The sequence below is a fragment of the Aedes aegypti genome, chromosome 1 (assembly GCF_002204515.2).
Source record: "Aedes aegypti strain LVP_AGWG chromosome 1, AaegL5.0 Primary Assembly, whole genome shotgun sequence".
Taxonomy (NCBI): Eukaryota; Metazoa; Arthropoda; class Insecta; order Diptera; family Culicidae; genus Aedes; species Aedes aegypti.
The window spans coordinates 196,029,030-196,052,772 of record NC_035107.1 but is presented as its reverse complement, the minus strand read 5'-3'; the positions used below and the strand labels follow the sequence as shown (position 1 = coordinate 196,052,772).

Sequence of the window (23,743 nt, the reverse complement as noted above, 5' to 3'; positions counted from 1 at the left end):
CACCTAGCTCGTTGCGCTCCCCTCCGTCTTGTACCGGGCGGATTTGAGGTGAACACCATTTTTGCGGGATTGTTGTCCAGCATTCTCACAACGTGTCCCGTCCATCGTACCCTTCCAGCTTTGGCGAATTTCTGGATACTGGGTTCACCGTAGAGTTGCGCAAGCTCGTGGTTAATTCTTCTCCTCCATACGCCGTTCTCACATACTCCGCCGAAGATCGTCCTGAGCACACGTCGTTCAAAAACTCCTAGCGCTTGCAGGTCCTCTTCAAGCATTGTCCACGTCTCATGCCCGTAGAGGACTACCGGTCTTATCAGCGTCTTGAACATGGTACACTTAGTACGGAAGTGAAGTTTACCAGACCGCAAGGTCTTGTGGAGCCCGTAGTACGCACGACTTCCGGCAATGATATGTCTTCGAATTTCTCTGCTGCAGTTGTTATCCGACGTTATCAATGATCCAAGGTAGACGAACTCGTCCACCACCTCGAACTCATCCCCAACGATCATCACGCGTCTGCCAATGCGAGCTCTATCGCGCTCGGTTCCTCCGGATATTTTGTATTCGACGAATTTACCTTCAATCCAACCCGATCTGCTTCACGTTTCAGCCTGGTATACTGTTCAGAAACCACCTGGAACATTCTTCCGACAATGTCCACGTCGTCAGCAAAGCAGATGAACTGGCTGGATATATTAAAGATCGTGCCCCGCATGTTGAAGCCCGCCCGTTTCATAACACCTTCTAGCGCAATATTGAACAGGAGGCAGGAAAGACAATCGCCTTGTCGAAGTCTTTTGCGTGTTTCAAACGGGTCCGATAATGCACCCGATACTTCAAACAGCACTGTACACTATCCATCGTTGCTTTGATCAGTCTAGTCAGTTTCCCGGGAAAACCATTCTCGTCCATAATCTTCCATAGCTTTTCGCGGTCGGTGGTATCATAGGCCGCTTTGAAATCGATGAACAGGTGGTGCGTAGGGATTTGATATTCGCGACACTTTTGGAGGATCTGCCGCAACATAAAGATTTGGTCTGTCGTCGATCGCCGGTCCACAAAACCGGCTTGATAATTTCCAACAAATCTGCTTGCCAGTGGCGATAGACGGCAGAAGATGATCTAGGAAAGCACTTTAAAGGCTGCGTTAAGAATGATGATCGCTCGATAGTTCTCACATTCTAACTTGTCACCCTTTTTGTATATTGGGTATATTATTCCACTCCTTCCACTCCTCCGGTAGCTGTTCTGTATCCCAGATCCTTGCTATCAATCGGTGCAGACAAGTGGCCAACCTGTCCGGGCCCATTTCAATAAGTTCCGCTCCAATACCATCCTTTCCAGCTGCTTTGTTGTTCTTGAGCTGTTTAATAGCATCCTTCCTCTTTCTGGCATTACGTCCCCATTGGGACAGAGCCTGCTTCTCAGCTTAGTGTTCTTATGAGCACTTCCACAGTTATTAACTGAGAGATTACTGTGCCAATGACCATTTTCGCATGCATATATCGTGTGGCAGGTACGAAGGTACTCTATGCCCTAGGAAGTCGAGAAAATTTCCAACCCGAAAAGATCCTCGACCGGTGGGATTCGAACCCACGACCCTCAGCTTGGTCTTGCTGAATAGCTGCGCGTTTACCGCTACGGATATCTGGGCCCCTTGATAGCATCCTTAACTTCGCCTATTGTGGAAGTTGGCACGTCTCCCTCATCCGCTGTACTGATGAAGCCATTCCTTCTGCTGTCTTGATCTTCCTCCTCTGCGCCCTTTAGGTGTTCATCGTAGTGCTGCTTCCACCTTTCGATCACCTCACGTTCGTGCGTCAAGATACCTCCATCCTTATCCCGGCACATTTCAGTTCGCGGCACAAAGCCTTTGCGGGATGCATTGAGTTTCTTGTAGAACTTACGCGTTTCTTGAGAACGATACAGCTGCTCCCTCTCTTCGCACTCCATTTCTTCCAGACGGAGCTTTTTATCCCGGAATAGATGGGTTTTATGTCTTCGCTTCTGTTTGTATCGTTCCACGTTTTGACGGGTGCCTTGCTGCAGCATCATCGCCCGCGCTGCATTCTTCTCGTCCAAAACCGTCTGACACTCCTCGTCGAACCAACCGTTCCGTCGATTTCCTTCCACGAACCCAATGGCACCTTCCGCAGCGTTGTTAATGGCTGCTTTGATACTACTCCAGCAATTCTCAAGAGGGGCTTCGGTGAGCTCTCCCTCTTCCGGCAACGCCGCCTCAACTTGCAACTTCGGATAGCTTGAGTCGTTCCAAATTGTACCGTGGTGGGCGTCGTTACCGAATGTTGTTCACAACGGAGAGTCGTTGGCGCACTTTAACTGTCACAAGGTAGTGGTCCGAATCGATGTTTGCGCCGCAATAGTTTCTGACGTCGATAATGTCCGAGAAGTGTCTTCCATCAATCAAAACGTGGTCGATTTGTAATTCAGTCTGTTGGGGTGATCTCCAGGTGTACCGATACGGGAGGCTGATACGCTTGATCTATGAGTCCATGCCATCAATTATATGGAAATAGATTGTGATTGTCAATGGCAAAATTCAATCCATCCTATACAGGTCCAAGACAAGTGTGTTATATTAAAATGTCATTGCAGAAAGCTGAAGATTGAAGTTCCCACAAAATCTTTTATTTTTTGCAAATTCAGTTACATTTAGGTTCAATTTGGTTTGCTTTGTTTTCAACCAGTTCGTAGCAATCGTGGCTCGTGGTACTGTTTCACTTTGGTATTGCTAGGTGAAAATCCAAGCTCATTGTTTATCCCAACAGTGATCGATCATGATCACTAACTGGAGTCAAACTGAGAGGCACAGTTCGCTCGGAAAACATGGTCGCTTTGATCGTGCAAAGTTCATGCTCATTACGCTCGCTCACGTCTTCAATGCCTGGAACACATATTTTGATTGTTTATATTTCAGTTCAGTGCGTGACAAAGGGGTGAGATACAAAACTGATGTCTTCGAAAAATGAGTTGAACACATTTTTCGAAGACATCAGTTTTGTATCTCACCCCTTTGTCACGCACTGAACTGAAATATAAACATGAGATCTATTCGTTTTAAACTTATTAGTTTGGAGAACACTCCCAAGGTGGCGCTAGCGGACAAACATTTTATTTGCTTGTATGGACTGAGTGATGAAATACAAAGTCGGTTTCTTCAACAAAGTTGATCAATTGAACGAGGTCTATCGGTCTAAAAACTTTCCAGGTAAGAAATCACATTCTATTAGTTTATATCTCAGTTCAGTAATGAGATTTAAAGCTGGTGTCTTCGACAAAGCTGATTTACAAAATAATAGAGATGGACGAGTTTCACATTTTTCAAACCCGATCCCGACCCGTACCCGACTTATTTTATTTCTTCAAACTAGCTACTAGTCGACTAGCATAGAAAAATAATTGTTAAGGTACAGATGAATCGAACCCAAGTAGCACAGGTTTCAACTCAGGAACAAAATTATCTCTTGAAACTAATCAGAGCTGTCAATTGTTGAAAATATGACTTACGATTGTACTGAATAGCAACACAAAAAGCGCAAGAGGCGGAGTCTGTTTGCAACATATTTAAGTTATATCGAATTTGCTTATTTGTTGCAAAAGGCTTAGAAGAAAAAAAAAATGAAAACAAAACGAATAACGAGAATCGAACTTCCGACCTCATGATCACCAATCCTCTCTTCTACTCACTACTCCATCAGCTCTTCGAACAATTGCTTCGATAATGCACTATAAAAGCGACCACATAGCCCATTAATCAAAGCTTGTTGCTTATAACTTTACTGCACCCTTCGGAATACAAGTTCATTACCTGCAAAATTAGTCCACGCCTGAAATAATCTAAACTTTTCGCAAAAACGTCCGTGCAACAAATGACAAACACCTTTCAAACAAACAAACTGTTGCCAGAACATGTTTCGTTGTTAGATGATACGTAAGGTACAACTTAACCATATTGCAACTGGATGGAAACAAACAAACTTCTAGCTGTCATACACGTAGTTGTGTGCAACTATCTCGCAATTGGGATGCATCTTCTTGAGTTGTGGGTATGGGAACGAAAATTGAATGCAAGTTGCGGATGTTTTAAATGAAAGTAGTATGAAACATAACATTAAAAACGGCATTTTGGGAGAAGTTTCAAGAGTTTGTTTGAATAGATGCTGAAAACATCTTGATAAACTTGACTTCATTGCTATTTGCAAAGGACATTTGCAGCAAATCTTGTCGTTTCAAAAACGTTGAACGTCAAACAAGGAGTGAAATGCATGTTCATTGGAATGACAATGAAACTTTATAAGCCTTGATATTGATATGCAACCGAACTAGAACCAGGTAAGTTACAGATGCTCTTATTGATATGCGATTGAAACCATTTTTGAAAAGCATCTCTTTGGAAGATGTTTCGCGTGCTACTTGGGAAGCCAAACCTCGAATTTCCAAGTGCACAAATCTAGAAATCCGAACATCCGTTTGAGCTGAAAACCTAATTGATTGGTCACCTCCAGCTAGTGACCAATCGATTAAGTTTTAAGCTTGAACGGATGTTTGGTTCTCAAGATTTGTGTTATTGAAAATTTGAGGTTTGGCTTCGATTCATCTTCAGCTTAAATCTCGAAAAAAGTCTTACAAAACAAATAGATGCAAACGACATATTTTCAAGATTTTTTTGGATTCCCACCATAAACGTGATTTGTTTTGGTGCAATAGGATTTAATTTATGATATTACAACTACGAATAACAAATACGGAGCTAAACTCCAGTTGTGAGACACCTTGGGCGTTAATGAGTTAACAAGGCGTTATGTTCAAGCTTTTTCGATGATTTATTTAAAATTATCTAATAGTCCTAGATATCAATTTTTTGTTGATAGCTTTTAACATCTGGAAATTGTACATCAATATATTGAATATTTTCTGACATATTTCAAATAATGTTTTGACCCATTCTCACCTCTCCGACCCATTGTCACCTCCATCGACGGTTTTCAATATCTCTGCAAAATTTATCTGCAAACTGAGTGTGCTGATAAATATAATGATTACTTGACACCTTGCCAAAAATCCGATTGTCATTTTCTGGAAATTTGTCGACCTATTTCAGTGGAACATTTCAACAAAATCGACATACAAAATCCGAGTGTTGGGAATTTGAAACAAAACGGTATGATCAAATTTTAATGTGAATTTTCAAACAGTAGATACCTACTTGTCTCCTGTGGTAGATGACTTGGAAAGATATTTTATCAGTGTAATACAATTTATTGTACTGTTAACGAAAATCACTGTGTATAAGATGAAAACATAAACTTCCTCCCACAGTTATCACTCGCTGTTGCAGACCGTGAAACCACCAAAACCGATACGCCGAACCGCGTGATAAAGAAAACAGTGTAAACCAACCGAACGAACGAAAATCCCACAACCGAGCGGAAACTTTGAAACCACTTTCCAGCGCCATTACCCCTCTCCGCCCAAATTCTGCTGTTGCAGCTAAAACAGCACCAAGCCACGGCAAACTGTTTGCTAGGGCTTTGGTGTGCATTCGCAAAACCGAGTTATCTCACCGAACCATTCGTCTTCTTGTTTTCTTCCCTTCTCCCAACGCAACAACAAACAACTTCCGGATCAACAACTCAACAATGCCACCATCAACCGCTTGCCATCATCGATCGGTGGACCGACAGGGAATTGTGCTACGAAGCATGGACTAATCTCCGATTATCGCCGATGTTCGGATGTATTTGTCCGAATAACCACATGAAGCGCAGATGTGATAAAATATTTAGCGTTGTTAACCATAATCCCTGCGTTGGTAAGTGTACTCTATCTTCTTACTTTTTGCTTATATCAGTTCTATTTACGACGGCTTCGTTTAGGTACATAACCTTAAAGCGATTTCCTAATCAGTTGGGATTTTCAATTTCCAACCCCAACCTGGACGGCTATTTAAATCATTTCGAAACCACAGCGCACCCACTTTGTTTTATGCTGGGAAATCCGAAACATCAGCTTCCGTTTCCGCTCCGTGCTTGAATGGTCAGCGCAAAGGAAGCGATGTATTTTTCCAGAGACTGTTTACATTTCGCTCTTTTTACACGCTCACTCACTCATTCTCCTCCTATTTCTCTTTGTATGTGTGTGTGTGTGTGTGTCTATTCTCGTTCTAGGCACTGTCAGTTCTTGAATTCTCATGCTTTCGTGACTTCCTTCCTCATTTTTTGTTTATACTTAGCTTGTTTCCGCGGGTTGGTTTTAAAAGTTTTCGTTCAGTTTTTCATTTACGGTTTTCCTGTTCCCTTCAATTGGGTTTCCCACCGAAATTTATTAACTTTGCTTTTTGAACAGTAGTTTCAAACAGGACGGAACCGACAGTCTTTTTCTCTTTTGAAACACTACGCACCAAAACAGCAGAGATCGTCTCGTTTACCATTTCTTATTCTAACGCTACCGTCATGTTCACCATTAATCGCAAAGCCCACTCACCATCTTCATAAACTCTCCTCGTACTTTAGCTGGTTGTATGAAAAAGCAGTGGAAAGGAACAATGGATGGATCTCGAGAAAAACAACGAATCGCCTTGGGATGTGTACGCGTCCAGACGGAAAGAAAACTTGGCTAATAAAGATTTAAGTTTATTATGGTTGGTCGGTTCTGGAGCAGGTCCTGGCAGCTAACATATAACCACTGACTAACGGACGTAATCTTGACTAAATTTCCATCGACCACTAATTTCAAATTTCCAATGTTATGAACTTCACAATCGAAGGCGCACGCATCGCTTTCATTTATGTTTGACGTTTCACCTACCAACATCTGTAGGTCTTGTTTCAAAAAACAATATTTAGTGCAACATGCTTACCAGGATTTTAAATAAAATTGTTCCAAGTGTTACATCTGGTTGTCTGTGATATAACTCTTGATGGGTATGGGTAGTACAGTATGGCCCATAAAAAAATGCGAAAATTGTTTGAACGTGAATATAGCATCCACAAGCATTATTTTCAATGTTTTTGATAGTGAATGTAATTTCTGACTAATGTAGTATATTCTGACACAGCTTTACTATCCAGGACAATTTTTGTCATATTTTTCTTACTGTCCTAAATAATGTTATAAGCAAATAAGTTCAAAGGTTTTGTCCGCCCAAAGCTAGAAACAGCGTCTGATTGTCGTATACTCTAGTGATAAACTTTCCACCATCAAAAATCACACTTTATTGTTGAAAATTTTAGCTTGTTTAGTATCAGAGGATGGAGGAGTTCTTAGAGAACGTGTTTTTAATGATCACAATAAAATATTTTGCCAGGGTCATAGTTTTGAGGGCATTTGCGTCTTATAGGTTTGATATGCCTTTATTTTTTGTTAAGGTTGAATAAAAAATAAATACAGAGGCCTATAATAGATTTTTGAGGATGAAATTTGTTCCATCGGTTAGAGACAACTTATATCAATACTAGCTCATAGGTTTTGAGCAAAACGGAGCCGCTTATCACACTTATATGAAGGTTCAATCAAAGCTCTGCAAAATGAGCCGTATTTTCGAAAATATGTTTAAGTCTCCAATCACCCAGGTATGAACCAATTCTGTCATTTGATATGGGCGTATGCTGGAGACAAGGCCTATGAAGAATCCCACGCCATCGTTGATGTTTTAGAAGCTTTCATCACACAGATATTGCACTCGACGTCCGCATGATAAAATTTGAAGGTATGCTTCCAATTCCTCTCTGGTAAGGTGAAAGTAACAGATAACAATCATGTCCAAAGCGAAAAACTGAGTCTAAATAGATTAAACAATACAAGTAATAAATAATATTTATGTTTCATTCACATTTTCTATGCAAAAATTACCACAAAACATAATATGACCATTTTCGCATTTTTTATGGGCCATACTGTACCTACTTGCTGAGATGGAGATAGAGTTCTTGGAAAGTCGTTGCAAAATGTTTTGCGACAAGCTGTTAGCCACTCCACTTTTCACTTTGTACTGCGTGTAGTTCTTTTACACAGCTTCGATCCCTGATCTGTTTGCGGTACAGTTAGTAGACACGAAAGTCATGACTTTTTTGGTGGATTTGCTAAGCAACAAGTTCTGTGACGATTATCCAGATTCGACCCAGCTGAAAACCGAAATTTACGACTTATGCCCGAAACCGGAATGTTTGTTTCATGCCATGATGCGTTATTGCGTAATATTCATAAGCTTCATATATACTTTTCAATTTTACTCCGAATATGAATAATAACAGGAAAAAATCCGAAATAAGTAGGTATGAAATAGCTGAAAATAGAATATCCTAGTGAAATCGGCTGATGTCCTAGTGAGATCGAAGGAATAAGTATAGGATAAATGGCTGTTGGGATATCTCTGAACAATTTTCTGGGAGTACTTCTGTATTAGTATTATTGAAAAAATCACTGGAAGAATAACTGGTGCCATCTTTACAAATTAGGTAGAAACCATGTATGACCACTTTGCAGAATCCCTGGACTACTTTTTGGAGAAAATGTCTAGAAAGAACTGCAGGAGTAATAATCAGATGCAATTCTAAAATAATTCCAGGAGAAATTCTTGTATCAATTTCTTAAAGAATTTCTGGAAGAGTTTAAAAGGATTTCATGCAATGTCTCGATAAGTTCTGAACCTTTATTGTTTTACCTGGAAAAAAATCTTATGAGAATCACTGCACACTGATAAAAATCCACATTTTTTTAACATTTGGTTTCAACCCATTTTCGGATACTATAAATCCTAAAAATTCAACTTCAATTTTAAAATTAGCTTTTCTTAACCCTTTAATACCCAACCCCGCCTTTAGACGGGGTACACTTTGGAACACGCATATGAGAAATGTTTTTTATAACTTTGAAAAGTTTTTGTACTTTTGAAAATTGTTTGAAAAATTGTATTCTTATATAACCTACAAATGCCTGGGTTATAACAGAAGAAGATCTTGGTGGTATTAAAATAATTTCAAACCTGTTTTTCCCGTTATCACATGGAAAAAAAAATATTTTCAGAAAAATATTTCAAATTTATTATTTTTTTAAAGTATTTGGTGGAATCCAGAAGACAAATCTAATGTAGTGAAATATTTGTTACTTCCTAAGTTTGATAGTACAGCTGAAGTATGTGGAATTGGATATCTATCACTAATAGTTTTCGAATTTATTTTCTGTAATATATAACCATTCTGATTTTTTTCTGTCCTGAAGCACCAAGTTTCTTTGGAACTATCCAAACTGGTGAGTTGTAAGGTGAATGTGAAGGTCTAATGATTCCATCGTTCAATAATTTATTGATCTGTTTTGTTACTTCCTGTTTTAGTGCTTGCGGTTATGGATAACTTTTACTGTATACTGGGTTTTCATCTGTGGTTCATATTGTAGCTTCAATACGGGTTGTAAACGGTAATTTTTCATCTGGAGGTTGGAATAAATCTTGAAAATTTTCTAAGAAGTTTTTCAACAATTGTTTTTTATTATTATTCAAGTGTTCGTCTCTTATTTGTATCTTATTAATTTGTTGAACTTTATATTGTTGAAGTGGAATTTCAGTTTTGATCGGTGAAATAATTACTTCTTTAGGAACGTTAATAATTGCTCCTAATTCTTTTAAAGTGTCATGGCCAACAATTGCGTCAAAAGTTTTCAATTGTTCCATGTGATAAAATTTGACGTTAATGTCAGAAAAAGGTTTGAAAAATTTTCCTTGTGAGTAGCGATCTATTTTGATATCGCCACCCATTGAGGAAACTATAAAAGGTTTATTTTAATGATAGAGATTAGTGAACTTTGGATGAATAAAGTTTTTATTTGATCCGGTGTCTACTAATATTTTAAGTGGTTTCTTAGCCTTACCATAGTATATGAAGTAAGGTGAACTGGAGTCTACCCTAAAAAATTAATTCCACAGTTTCATAATTTTCCATCTCTTGTTCTTGAGTAGAATATTCTCTGAGGTATTACTCGAAATGCAAACCCTCGTCATCATCGAAGCTGTCTTGAGGTTCAATTTCTTGATTTGCCTCGACGTCTTCGTCAGGTTCTCCTTGTGTAAAGAAGACTCTTTGCCTTTTTTGTGGGGGTAGTTGTTGGTTCGAATTTGGTCGATAACCATAATTTACCTGCCTTGATCTTATCGATGCGTCGACTTCCATTGGTTCTGCTATATTCTGTCTGAAAGGGTTACGTTGTTGAGGCCTGAAAAGAATTGCTGGAGGTTTTTCAAATGTTTGTGTTTGCCTTAAAGAAATTGCTGGTGATTGTCCGATTGCTTGAGGTTCCCTGAAAGGAATTTGTTGAGGTTGCCTGTATGGAAGTGGTGATGGTTGCCTAAAGTTTTGGGGAAAATTGTTCCTGTTTGGATCAAAATATCTATTTACCTGTGGTTTGGGTGGTAATTTCGGTGGCATTTTAGTAAATAGGTTAGGTATTAAGTTCCGTGGTCGTTGTGGTGTATCCTGTAATTTCGTTTTAGTCATCTTTTTACGGAATTCCACATTCTGAAAACTAATACAATATGCATAGGCTTGGGCAAGTGATTCGGGTCTATAATTTTTCAGGAACTGTCCAAGAAGATCTCCATCCAATCCTCTCATAAAAGCGTCAAAAGCTTTTTCGTTGTACGCCTCGATTAAAGCCTTAACCGCTTCCGGGTGTGTGATCTTATCACTAGTTTTTATTTGATTTACTTTTAAAGATAAATTTTTAGTTAACCCGTCAAAGTAATCCTCTAATGATTTACCCCGTTGATGGCTGTTCATCATTTGATGGTTTAATGATGGGATGTCCGTTTTTCCTCCATAATATGTTAGAAGTGTCTTCTTTATCGTTATCCAATTTATATTCACGTTCGATGATACTAACGCGTCATTTGCCTCCCCTTTAATTTTCTTTCGTTTAGTCTTACAGATGACGTAGAACTTGTTTCTTTCATCTATAGAACTATTTGCATGAGGTTTATGAGCATTAATGATATCTTCGACGTCAGTGATCCAAGTACTAACCTCGTTTGGATCTCCAGAAAATGGTGGAAGATCTCTAACGTGGTCCGGATTTTTTTCGATAGATTCAATGGAAACTGGGGCTCCATTAGGATTGATAAGAGTCAATGGTGGATCAGAAAGATCCTCAAAAGATAAATTTTGGTTTCTGTTCGCGACGTTTGTTTCGAGATTTTGAATCCGGTTCAAGAGATTACCGCTTTGACTAGCATTTTCAAGTGCTGATATTCTGTCTATACTATTATTATTATAATTATATTTTTGTTAGACATCAGGGATTTCCTTAGGAAATTGCCAACATTTAGGCGTTTTCATTGCAATTCTTAAAAAAACTATTCTTTATTTCTCGATTACTTTTTCAAATCGTCGTAAGTAACTTTCATACGGTTTTGAGAAAGTTAATTAAGAAGAATCACAACCTTTCTTCTAAAATTGTTTTGAAATGAATCCCCTTTTTAACATTTTTTAACGTGTACATCGCTTAAATTTTGCATGCAATCAGCTCGCGTTATAACACTAGGTCGTTCCTATCATTTCCCACAAAAATTGTATGACAAAATGATAAGCCGTTTCAATCAGTTACTTACGACGTTTTTGTACCAGTGTAAAATCGACTCAAGTAGTGTTTTGTTTTGATTCGTGGTTAAGTCACTTTGTCTCCCAGACAACGGAGCGCCGAAAGTAGCGAATCTTACTTGCGAAAGTGGAGAATCTTACTTTTGTCGTTTTGTAAATCCGGAAATTAAACGTTCTAAAAGTGAAAAATCGTGTAGAATTTCATCTGCGAACCACGTAGGATTGATTAAGTAAGTTTGTTAACTTTTCTGACTTGAGTCTGTTTGAATAAGTCTTTGAGATTTCTTTAAATATTGCATTATTCGGTGCTCATATTCATTATGTAGAGTCGTTTAAAAAAATAACAATAATCGCATTGACAAGTGAACAATTTCATCCCGAAATGGGATCCCAGATTTTCTATTTAAGGGATGATTTTCAGCACTACCCAGTTATCAATAGTTTAGTCATAAAAATCAATAGTTTTCATTATTAGAGTCGATTCGTAGAAAGATTTCCAATCGATTGGTGCAAACATCTTGAAAATCTATCCGGGCTTTAATATGTTATTAACAGTCAAAATCTAACCACTTTTCGTGACGCAAGCGATTTTCGTTTTTCGAAATTGTACCCCATTATGTTGCCGTAAGACGTTATCCAACGTTAAAAAGAAGACTGGCAAACAATGTTAAAAATTCACCATTTTCGACGTTTCGTCCCTTTTGAAGTTTTGACATTCGACGTTTTGTCTTTCGACATTTTGTCCCTAAACCCTTTGCAAAGCAAGCCTATCCCGCAACAAGCTGATGCGCCACGAAAATTTGTTATGCACGTCGTTAATTTGGAAAATTATATTTGCTTGCTTGTACCTACTGTTGTTTCTTTGAATGACAGAAATTCATATATTTTGAAATCTGCAATCGAAGCCTTCCTGAGCTACATCTTGCTAATATGTAGTTACAGGCTGATAAAGGTTTGTTCTGTAATACAAATTCATAATACTAAGGCGATAGCTAATTATTCAAACTATAATAATTAAAGTATCTTGAAGAAGAATTGAATCCGACGAGTTAATCGAAGCATAGCTGCAAACTTTCGATACAATTTTGTGACGATGATTATTTTTTTCGTTTTCCAGGTTATTTATCACGGCAGAATACCTGATCTAATTATAAGTTCGGTGTTAATACAATATGCATGAGATATTACTTGAGGTATTTTACCTCTTATGTAGTGCTCATTCATACCTCATTCAAGTTATGAGTACAGTCAACTCTCCCTTACTCGATATTCCGTATCTCCATATCGAGTTAGAGAACCATAGTTAAAGTTGGTTTTTATGACTAACTTGATGGTCCATTCAATATCGAGTTATGGAGAGTTGACTGTATTGGAAATTATCTGGTTTGGAATACTTTAGTATGGTATTCAGTAGCTGGGAAAAGCTGTTTTTTTGTTTACCATGAGCTTTTGACGTTTCGTGATAGGAGTGACCCTTCGCTTACAAAGCAAAATGTAAAGCTCCGATAACACTTGCATGTTTTGTTTACCTTTCCGTTTCTGTTGCATGTACACTTTTAGCTGTAAGTCCTATCGCGGAAAGTCCTCATGGATAGCCTAATTGCCTAAAAAAAATTTCCTACCGAGTGTTGGCAGCAGCACTTTTCGCTTGTAATTTTCGGTCTGACTCTTTAATGCCTTCCACGTTTTACCAGTTGAAGCCCTGTGGCTCTGGTCCTCAATAGTTTCAAGTTCGTTCTGACATGCTACTCTAGTATGTCTTACTAAGGTGGTTCAAAAAATCGTTTTACTCTACTAATTCAATTCCAGATTAAATTCTGAGTGTCCATCCAAAATTTTAGCTCATTTCGATGAAAACTGAGACTGCACAAGCCCTTCAAAGTTTGTATGACAATAACTATGGGAAAATCATAGATTTCACCCATGTGCTCTTGAGAGTTAGAGTTAGAGTTCAGACTTCGATAGGTATTTTCACGATGTATATAGTTTTACCAATCGAGCTGAAATTCCGCACAGTTGTTATGGGACAAACATTATACACGAAAGCGAGAATTTATTTTTTTGTATAACCGTGTCCCAGGCTAATATCCAGTGATGTCTGCAGAGCAGTTCGTTATTATAGACAAAGATTTGCAACTCATACAAAAATCAATAACTAATGACTGAGGCGTCCGATTTAAGTACGGTCATCGGCAAAGTTGTAGCTGGCAAATGTATCTAACAGTATCAGCGTAACTCTAATTCGCACCTTTTCCAAAAGTAATTCCCATACAAACTTTGAAGGGCTTGTGTCTAAGTTTTCATACAAATAAGCTCAAATTTTAGGAGGACACTCAGAGTTTGATCTGGAATAGAATGAGCAGTGTGGAGCAAAAACGTTTGTTTTAACCACCCTAATGCCGTACGTTAGCAACCGCTTTATTACTTCAAATAGCGTATCGTCCAAAGCATAACCAAATATTGGGGTCATAATTCCGTATAACTTTAAATATTGCTGCTTTAACATTCATATGCTCTCTTTTTCCGTCATTTTTTTCGGTTATTTGTGAAAATTACACACCAAAGGTGGTGAAGCTTCTAACCAAATTGTCACACATTTTTACCAAACGGGTCTTTCCCGTTTTGGTTTCGTCACCATAATTCACATTTCTTCGGGGAATGCCCATAAATTAAGACACGCATTTTCAAAGGCTCATTGTAAAATGGAGAAATTCGTATTTCATATATTTACACGAGATAAGATTTAAAACAGCAGATGCTTTGAATTACAGTTTATTTTTGTAAGACAATAAATGATCGCTCCTCATATGTACATATGTCCAACCGTCACTTACAAACGATTTGAATGTGTATGACATGCCCGACCAGAACCGAACAAACCAAAATAGCCACATTTCAACGTTATTCTCGCTTTCCACTGAAGGGGTGATTCACAAAGCATGAATGTTCCTTTCCACTGACTTGTCGTCCTCCACATATCCTCTTACACCAGTGTAGTAATCTTGGAGGGTATATAGTGGCGGATCGAAATCCGTATGGCTCCACATTGGTACACTTCATACAAATCGTTTTATTTCGTAATCATTTCAAAAGGCTTAACATTTTTTATTTAAAGTGACGACTGTAATACATTTTTTGATGTGAAGATGTATCGAAGCTTCACCTCAAATTGGCATGAGCACAAATCTATAGAACCAGACAGCCTTTCAAGTCGAAAACTTGATCGATTGATCATTCGCTAGTGATCTGTGCTCTAGAAGACTTGAGATATGGGTTCGATTACTATTCACCTCAAACACAATCCAGCACCACATCTAATAGGAGCTTTGTATGAAGTGGACGGATTTTGATTCAATTCCTTAGGTGTACGGATTTCGATCCCGCACGGTACCAGTTGCAAGGATTAGTCTCCGTTTTTTTTTGTCGTAAGCAAGTTTTTCGATGGAAATAAAAACTGCTCTGAGGTCGTCTTTCACAGCGATAACGATGGAAAACCACGACGACGACGATGACTACGCTGTTGAGGAGGGCACGAGTTAAATAATAAATCTCATTCATTCAGTTCGCCGGCTTGTGGGCGAACGGAAGGAAAGCTCATACATATGTTTGCGTAAGTGCGGGTGTGTGTGTGTGTTTGCGAAAACGTTTGAACGACCGGATGTTTGCGAATTTGCTTTGGGAGGAAAACATTTTGACGCGTGGAGTGACACTGTTTTGTTAAGCTTTAAGTTTTTTTTTCGTTTGTTTCATGCTTATACTATGGTATAATGTGTGAATGGATGACAACAGAAAGAAAATATTTCAATCATTTGTATGCCATTAGGAGAGAATCATTGTGAAGGTCTTTGGGATCGGCGTTTGATTGCAATGGGGAAGATTCGATTCCGGATTGGGGCTTTGGGGGAACCGGATCAGATCTCTTGATAGGGGTCATTGGTACAACATAATTGGAAAACGCTAAGCATAACACATCCGGGAAACTAAAAAAAAATGTATTACCCAAATTTACCTACACTCACAACACTACGTGAATGTTGCGTAGAACAAATCATCTGTGTAAAATGCTCGAAAAGACGTAGGGGAACTGGGTGTAAAATGCGCCGTTGGGGTAAAACGCGCCACCCTTGTTTTGAACGAACGACGTGCTTTGGGACGCTGTTTTTCACCCGAGATAATGGAAAACGTATTAAAATGCTTCTCTAGATATATTTTTAAGTGTTTTCCTGGCATAAATCGTGAAAAACTCGAAAAAACGTTTTTCGCTGTTTTCTTTGTAATTTTGTGTTATTTTCTAGGTCATTTTTCAGACCGATAAACAACAAAACTTTTGAAATTATCACCGAGAATCGACTTGTGTACTCCCATAGTTTGTATTGCATGCGAAAAAAGTGTTGAATTCAACCTTAAAAAGCGTATTAAAGGACTTAAACTTTAATCAACTCGTGGGGCAAAACGGCCACACCTATTTCATAACACCAAAACAGCCGTTTGAATTCAAATTCCAGTAAACGTAATGGCACGCTGTAGTTACGTGCCAATTCGAACCTTACAAATGCAAATTTTTCGAATCAGCATGTATACTATAATCGAGCAATAACATCTGATCAAACGCCCTAATATATGCAACGTATTTGCAAGCATGATTGCGCATGCGTACGCGCGAACGACTAACGCCGAGATCAGGTGGCGCGTTTTACCCCGCAAAAAATAAAAATGCAGATAAGCAAGCATTTTGTAAAAATTGATTTATTAACTCCAGAAAAAAGAAAATGGATGACTGTTTCTACTATTTGATAGAAAACATGTTTGTCTATGAGATAATGAATAAAAAATGGCTTATAATAATGCTCTTCATAGCTAAAAACGCTTCCTTCCTCAGAGGGTGCGTTTTACCCCCAGTTACCCTACATGTAGATTATGGAATAGAATTTTGACTGAACCGTTCTCAATCAATTCCAAAACTAAAAATTTAAAAAATAATATTTACCCTCTAATTCCCAACCTCTCCTTATCAAAATGATTTTATTTTTGGATTAAACCTTGACTCATAACTCGCATATGAGTCTATTCCGTATTTTTCGATTGTTTTCTTATATAACCTACAAATGCCCGGGGCTCATTTAACGTGTATTATAAAAAATAGTAAATTTTATATTTTTCTACGATCAACCTATCACAAAAGAAGAGCTTGGTGGTATTAAAATAATTTTGAAATTTTGTTATTGCTAAATATCAGTAACTAGAAGAAGCTTCAAGAGAAAATGAAAATCACAGTCACGCCACTCCAGACAATGACAAGCAGCCGTCTCAATCCTGTGATTGAATTGGGCGAAGGGGTCTTCCGCAGTCCTCCGAGAGGCAAGTATATCGCAACAGTAAATCCATCTCTTCCTGAGAATCGATCATTTTATAGATCCAACCGACAAAATGATAGCTTGCTGCTGTATTATCAAAATGTTGATGGCATCAATTCAACCGTTAAAGAGTATCGCATGGCTATCTCTGATCTTTGTTTCGATATTATCGTTCTCGTGGAGACTTGGTTCAATGATATCATCTTTTCTAATCAAATTTTTGACTCTGGATATGAGGTTTTCCGCTGTGATCCGGAGTCCTAACGATAGCCGAACATCAACAGGCAGTGTCTTAATAATTGCTGTGGAATACGGTCTAAAGGCTAAAGCGATTGAGAAAAGTTCATGGGATTGTCTTGAGAATGTCTGGACAAAATCGATCTCGGTGATTGCAAATTATACTTGTGTGCTCTAGATCGCACACGCTATATTGAGTATATTGAAACTCATTTCCGCTTTGTTTTTCATGTACCGTAAAACGGGGTAACTTTGATAATGCGGGTAACTTTGATAGTGCGAGACCCACAACATATTAAACGAAATAACGAAGTTTCTGTTAATCAGTTAAGCAAAACGAATGCCAAAGTAAAGAGTATTAGTATGACACTTCATGTCAAAGCTATTTTCATTGGAATCAAGTGCATTTCAGGCTTTTTACACGAATATTCCAAATTGACACAATTTTAGCATTTTCGAAACGCTTGCAAACAATCTGTTCTACGATCACTATTTGATGTAGTTTTGAATAGTTGGCCACTTATCTTTGACAGCCTAGTTATCATAGAACTTGAATACGGTCTCAAATCTCTTAGCGAATAGCATTTTCACAAACTGGGACCATTTTTGTAATCTAAGTCAGAAATTTCCATATAACGTTAAACGCCTAGAGGTATGCAATGCCCTACAAATGTTCGTCATTCATTCAATTTTGTTCGATTCATACTCCATTATCAAAGTTACCCCAAAACAGAAAACCAACTTTCAATTATATGAAAAATTATATATCCATTCATAATAAATCTTTTGGAAATCTATCGACTTCAATCGATAGCTAGGATGCCAGTACTTGTTTTAAAAATATATATTATTATTCTTTGAAACAGCATGCATATATATTCAAGTTTTCTTCGAAAAAACTATCAAAGTTACCCCGTTTTACGGTACTTGAAACTGCTAGCGCAACCGCTGAGATCATCATTCTGGGTAACTTCAACTTTCCGAATATTCCTTAGAAATCGTCATCAAATGGATATCTCTACCCAAATACCGTACCGACTCTTCAATCCTCCATCATGCTGTTTTGAAACTACTCGACTACTACAGTACAGCCAGATTCGCAGCATAAAGCACATTAGGAACAATCAGAACAATGGTTCTCTGGACTTTACTGCGCTGCTCGTCATGCACTTCGGGCGGACCGGTTAGATGCCGAGGTCGGTCTTGCGATTCCGATTGAGGGGTGACTTCCGGTACGCAAACGCCCCGACGACCCAAAGCCGGCGATTCGTCGTGATCGATACTACTCGGCGTAGTTCCCGCCAGTGAAGCTAGCCTACTCCGATGAAGAGTTCCCCGATGGAGATATATCTCCCAAAACCGGTAACGTTACGCGTTGTTCTTATTCTGTTGAAAGCACATCTGCTGTCTTCAACGATCACCAGGCTTATGGAGTGTCTTGCTGGTGAACGTTGACCCCGAACCTTTAGCCGTTGACCCATGTCCATCGATGACGTTATCCACCTCATCATGGCCACCCCAATGACCACTTTCGTTCGGTTTAGCGCGACTCTGGTGATGACAAGCGGCACTACCGTTGTCCTGCTATGCTATAGGGTGGAGGAATGTTGGCTGTGTTCGTAGGAGCTTCTGCTACGTTCTACTTCTACCTTTCTACAAGTGTTTCCTTAATCCTTCACAAATTATTACGAAACTACACACGACAAATCACATCAACACTAGACATCACACTGACACTGGTTACATGGTTAAGCCAGCGGCTACAAAGCAAAGTCATGCTGAACGTGTCTGGGTTCAATCCCCGGTGTGTCCAGGATCTCTTCATAATGGAATTTTCAATGACTTTCCTGGCCATATAATATCATCGTGCCTGCCACACGATATACGAATGCGAGAATGTCAACTTTGGCAAATAAAGCTTTCTGTTATTAACTGTGGAAGTGCTCTTAGAACATTAGCCGAGAAGCATGCTCCATTCTAATGGGGATGAGATGCCAAAAAGAAGCAGAAGAACACAACTCTTAAAATTTACGCTACAAGTTACAGAACTAGATTTTTACAGCACTTGTATTTATTCAACTCGACAAGCCTCATTTGACAAATGTACGACTCGTGCTATAAAACTCATTATTATGTAACTTGTTGCATATTCATGAATGTTGTGCTCCTTGTAAAATAATTGAAAAAGTAGGTGCAGCATAGTTCGGCATGTAGACCGTTTCCTGTATAGTAGTCAGAAAAAAACTTCATATCCCATTTCCCAAAAAAAGCATCCCGAAAAAACGCAATAAAATCTCAGCGCTGAAATGTGATAAATTGTATGCTATTTGATCTGCCAACACAACGAACGTTTTGTGACGGTGGACACAATATTTCATTTTGTCGCTACTATCAGTCATATCCCTGTCGTCCGTTTTTATTTCCTGCGTTCCACTCCTCTTGTAGAAACTCACGGGGTTTTCCCTCACAGTCAAGGCCTTCCTTTTATCTGAATCATTTAATATCCACCAAACCCTATTCCTTATTCCTTGTTACCAGACTTACCCTGGCCTTTTGACTGGGTGCTTTATAACTGAGAAGGGAGTCGTTTGTTAGAGTTTCAATTTAAAATTCAAGAGTGTCAAGCAGAGGAGCGACAAACAGGAACGACTTTCGAGATGGACGAACGAATTTTTGTCGTAGGGTGGATGTACCATTACGAGACAAAACGGTCACTTTTTGTTGCCAAGGCCAAGACATTCACGACAAACATTGTTCGTTCAGTTTTGTCCAAACCATGATCAAAATAAATGGCTTTAATATGACACATTATGTTTAAATTCCATCAGGAATTATGTCGATTTTTCATTTAAACTTCACAAAAAAACTTCTGAAAAATAGTGGCTAGTTAAACATTTATCTTGTAAAAATCACAATGAGGGTACACAAGCAAAATATTACAAATATATAGACTCTATCCCATTAGCCTGAACGCTGTCACCCTGAATTCCATTTACTCGAAAGACCCATAGCCCCGAATGACATTACCCTGAATCGCCGGGTAGTGGCATTCGTGTTGATGGTATTCGGGGTTATGGGCATACATTTTAGATTCTAGATTTCTACTTGTTACGGCTCCACCCCACTACCGCTTCGATTTGTTGTTCGAAAAATTTGTCTTATGTATCGAATCGAAAAGACTTCATAAAAGAGACTACATAAGAAATTTCCTGAGAAATTCTTGAAAGATTCTCAATGAAATTCAGTGAAATTCATGAAAGATTCATAAATATTTGCTGGCCTATCATCTCATTAACACAAGAAGTTCTTGAAAAATAAATCACAATGACCTTTTCTTCAGCCACTCTTCAGGAAAAACTTCCAATTACACCAATACTGCTTACTGTTCACTTAAGCTATATATTTCCACTTGAACCATTCTCTCCTGATTCCAATTACGATGAAATCTTATCAACCTTCCCCGATCGTTGAACCCAATTAAATCCATACCATGAAATACCCGAGCAATTCTCGTCGTTGGCCATTATTCATCGTCCTTTGATAAACAGGAAACAATTATGTTCCCTTCGTAATTAATACGGCACCGGCCTATTCAATTGGCGACAATTACCTCCAGTCTTTGCGTCTTTAGAGTTCGATACTTGTCCACAAACACGCGTCACTGCCGTCGTCATCATCATTGTTCATGTGGCAACCTCTGGCACCTCTTTGAACCATATAGTGCCATAGTGTTGCGCTGTGTCTGTTATCTTCACAAACATTCCCATTATAACCCCGGTGTAGAGTGACAACACTTCATGTCATGGTTCCCATCCTCTTTCATTCAGACGACACACAGTTGCGACTAGCGAGAGCTGGAACGCTTCCGGGTGACGTTTGTCCACTTGGGCACGGGATCTAATTAGGATCCGTCGCACTCTCCTGTTGGGGAAAAAAAGTTCAACCTGGATGACATAGGTTCATATACTTTTGCTTCCCGTTGACACGTATGCACGGCAGTTAGAAACAATATCTACTTAAAAATTATACTACTGGCTATCGTGGGCGTGGCCAGAAGGGACAGGACCCCTGGCCGATGGAAAACAAAATAATGTATTTAAGGAAATACTTATACCAATGTTGTCACAGACAATTTTAATTCATCATCTTCAATTTTTTTTCTTAAGGGTAAACAATGAAATGGAAATAACAATGCTTATGTCTGCTAACTAATTTCCTCAGCATTGGATCGACCAAAATTTTAAAACAAGGTGTCATTAAAACCGTAAATTTTTATTCTTCGAAGGGCACTCACGAAATTTTTGTGGAAAAATCTGAAAACTATTCAAAATCAATGCACCAGTCATTTAAGTCATCGTGCAAAAGTTTGGGTTCACCTGAACCGCACGCAAATCATTTTTGTCCATGTCTCAGCCATTTTTCAAACGATTTTAATAATGCATAGCTTTTTCAAACGCAAATAATGGCCGCGTACATGAATGGTTTGTGGGCCCAGATAGCCGTAGCTGTAAACGCGCTGCTATTCAGCATGACCAAGCTGAGGGTCGTGGGTTCGAATCCCACCGGTGGAGGATATTTTCGGGTTGGAAATTTTCTCGACTTCCCAGGGAATAGAGTACCCAACTAACAATTCAGAGCCACAAACAAGCATGCATGTTTAATTATTGTTCAATAATGGTAATGACAGCTGAATAAAAATTTTGCTCTGTAAAGAGCTGCGAAGGTGCTTTTTTAAGCACAAACTTAGGTCAATGTTCAACGTTATGCATTAGAATTAACAAAAGTTGAATCGCCACTTATTAAACGTTTGAAAAAGAATTGTCATTCGACTAGTCAAGATTGTTTTACTAATGAGCTAAACAAGACATGTTTCCCCCAATTAAAAAGCCAATATTCCCTTAAACAAATGTATATGTATAAAAGGATATTCAGAAGACGAACTAACGTTTTACTTGCGTCGCACTTCAGCTATTTCCACATGTTTAACATAAGCATGAATAAGAGCTGAATAAGTATCTTATAAAATCCCAATCGAGCTTCAGTATATTATAAGATCAGTTGATCTAATAGAGGCCGAAATAACGATTAACAAACACATTGTTCAGCAATAAATAAGCCTTGTAAAAGCGATCACACTATAGGTAAATTTCATGAAATGGACAAAATATCTTAAATTCGTGTTGAGTTCCAAATATATTTGAAAGCTTATAACTTATGCTTTCTCAAAACTTTTTAAATAGCTGTTCAGAAAATAAACATGGTCAGCCTCCAGAAATGTAGGATTATTTTTAAAAACAAAATCAAGCATTTGAGCTGAATACTTAGGAGTAGGAGCGAAGTACTGACAAACAAAAGAATAAGTAAAAAATTAGTATATAAAATTCAAGAAATGTTTTTGAAAAAAAACATATGAAGTAAGAATAGCTCTTTGACTTTCGAATGCGGCTTAGAGAGTTTCAATTGGACGTGTAGTCACAGAGATATGGAGAGAACACTTTTGTATGTTTTTTAGGGGGTGAACCCAAAATTATGCGTAGACCAGTAACATTAGACCAAACCGCACGATTATGCACCGGTTGTTGTAAATATTTTTTGATCCATTTCGAATACGATCAACAAAAACAATCAAATAGTGAATTGAACAGTAGATTTCTGAAGCAGAATTGATTGAACCTGAAGAATCCCTAAGGAACTCTGATGGAATTCGTGGCAGAGCTCCGAAGGTATTCTCGGTGGAGCTCCGGAGATTTTCCTGGAAGATCAGCTAAGAAATTTCCGGTGGAGCTCCAGGTGAACTTCGGAGGAATTGCTGAAGAAACTCCGAGGAAACGTATAGAGGATTTCCGAAAGGATTTCACGGAAGGACTGTGGAAAAATTCCTGGAGAAACTTTGGAGGAATTTTCAGATCAACTGTGGAGGAATTTCCTAAGAAACTGTGGAGAGTAGGAAGGAAATCTGAAGGAATATGTAGTGAAACTCTAGAGAAATATCTGGAGGAACCCCAGAAGATTTTCTGGAGAAACTACGAAGAAATACTTCCGAGGTATTGATGGAGTAAAAATGAAGAAAATCTGAGGGAATTACCGGTGGAGCTCCTTCCTGGAGGAATTCTTAAGGAATTTCTGGAGGATATCTGAACAAATTCCAAGAGTAAATCTATAAAGGAAATCCGGAGGAATGAAGAACTTTGAAGCAATTGGAACTGGTGGAACTCTGAAGGAAATGTGGGAGAAACTCGTAAAAAAATCCTGGAGAAACTTTGGAGAACTTCTAGGAGAAATTCCGGAGGATTTTCCGGAGGAAATCTAGGGGGATTCTCTGAGTAGAACTCTAGAAGAATTTCTAGTGAAACTCCGGAGGATTTCCGAGAAATTACTGGATAAACCTCGATTAAATTCTTGGAAGAACTTTGGCGAAAACCCGAAGGAATTCCCGGTGGAGCCATCCAGAAATTCTCTGGAGAGTTGCATCAGGAATTCCTCCAGAGATTTCCTCCAGGAATTTATCAATGGATTTGCGATAGCAATTCCTTCAGGAAGTCGGTC

The 23,743-nt window shown here is 38.6% G+C and overlaps 1 protein-coding gene across 3 annotated transcripts in view; it reads left to right on the top strand.

Moving 5' to 3' along the window:
- The window catches only part of LOC5567775, a 709,794-nt gene that overhangs the window by 532,043 nt on the left and 154,008 nt on the right, over positions 1 to 23,743 (top strand). For all 3 annotated transcript variants that reach the window (XM_021856664.1, XM_021856662.1, XM_021856655.1), the window contains one exon: positions 5,706 to 5,833. In XM_021856664.1, the coding sequence (XP_021712356.1) occupies positions 5,706 to 5,833 (128 nt within the window). The remainder of the gene's footprint in view (positions 1 to 5,705; positions 5,834 to 23,743) is intronic.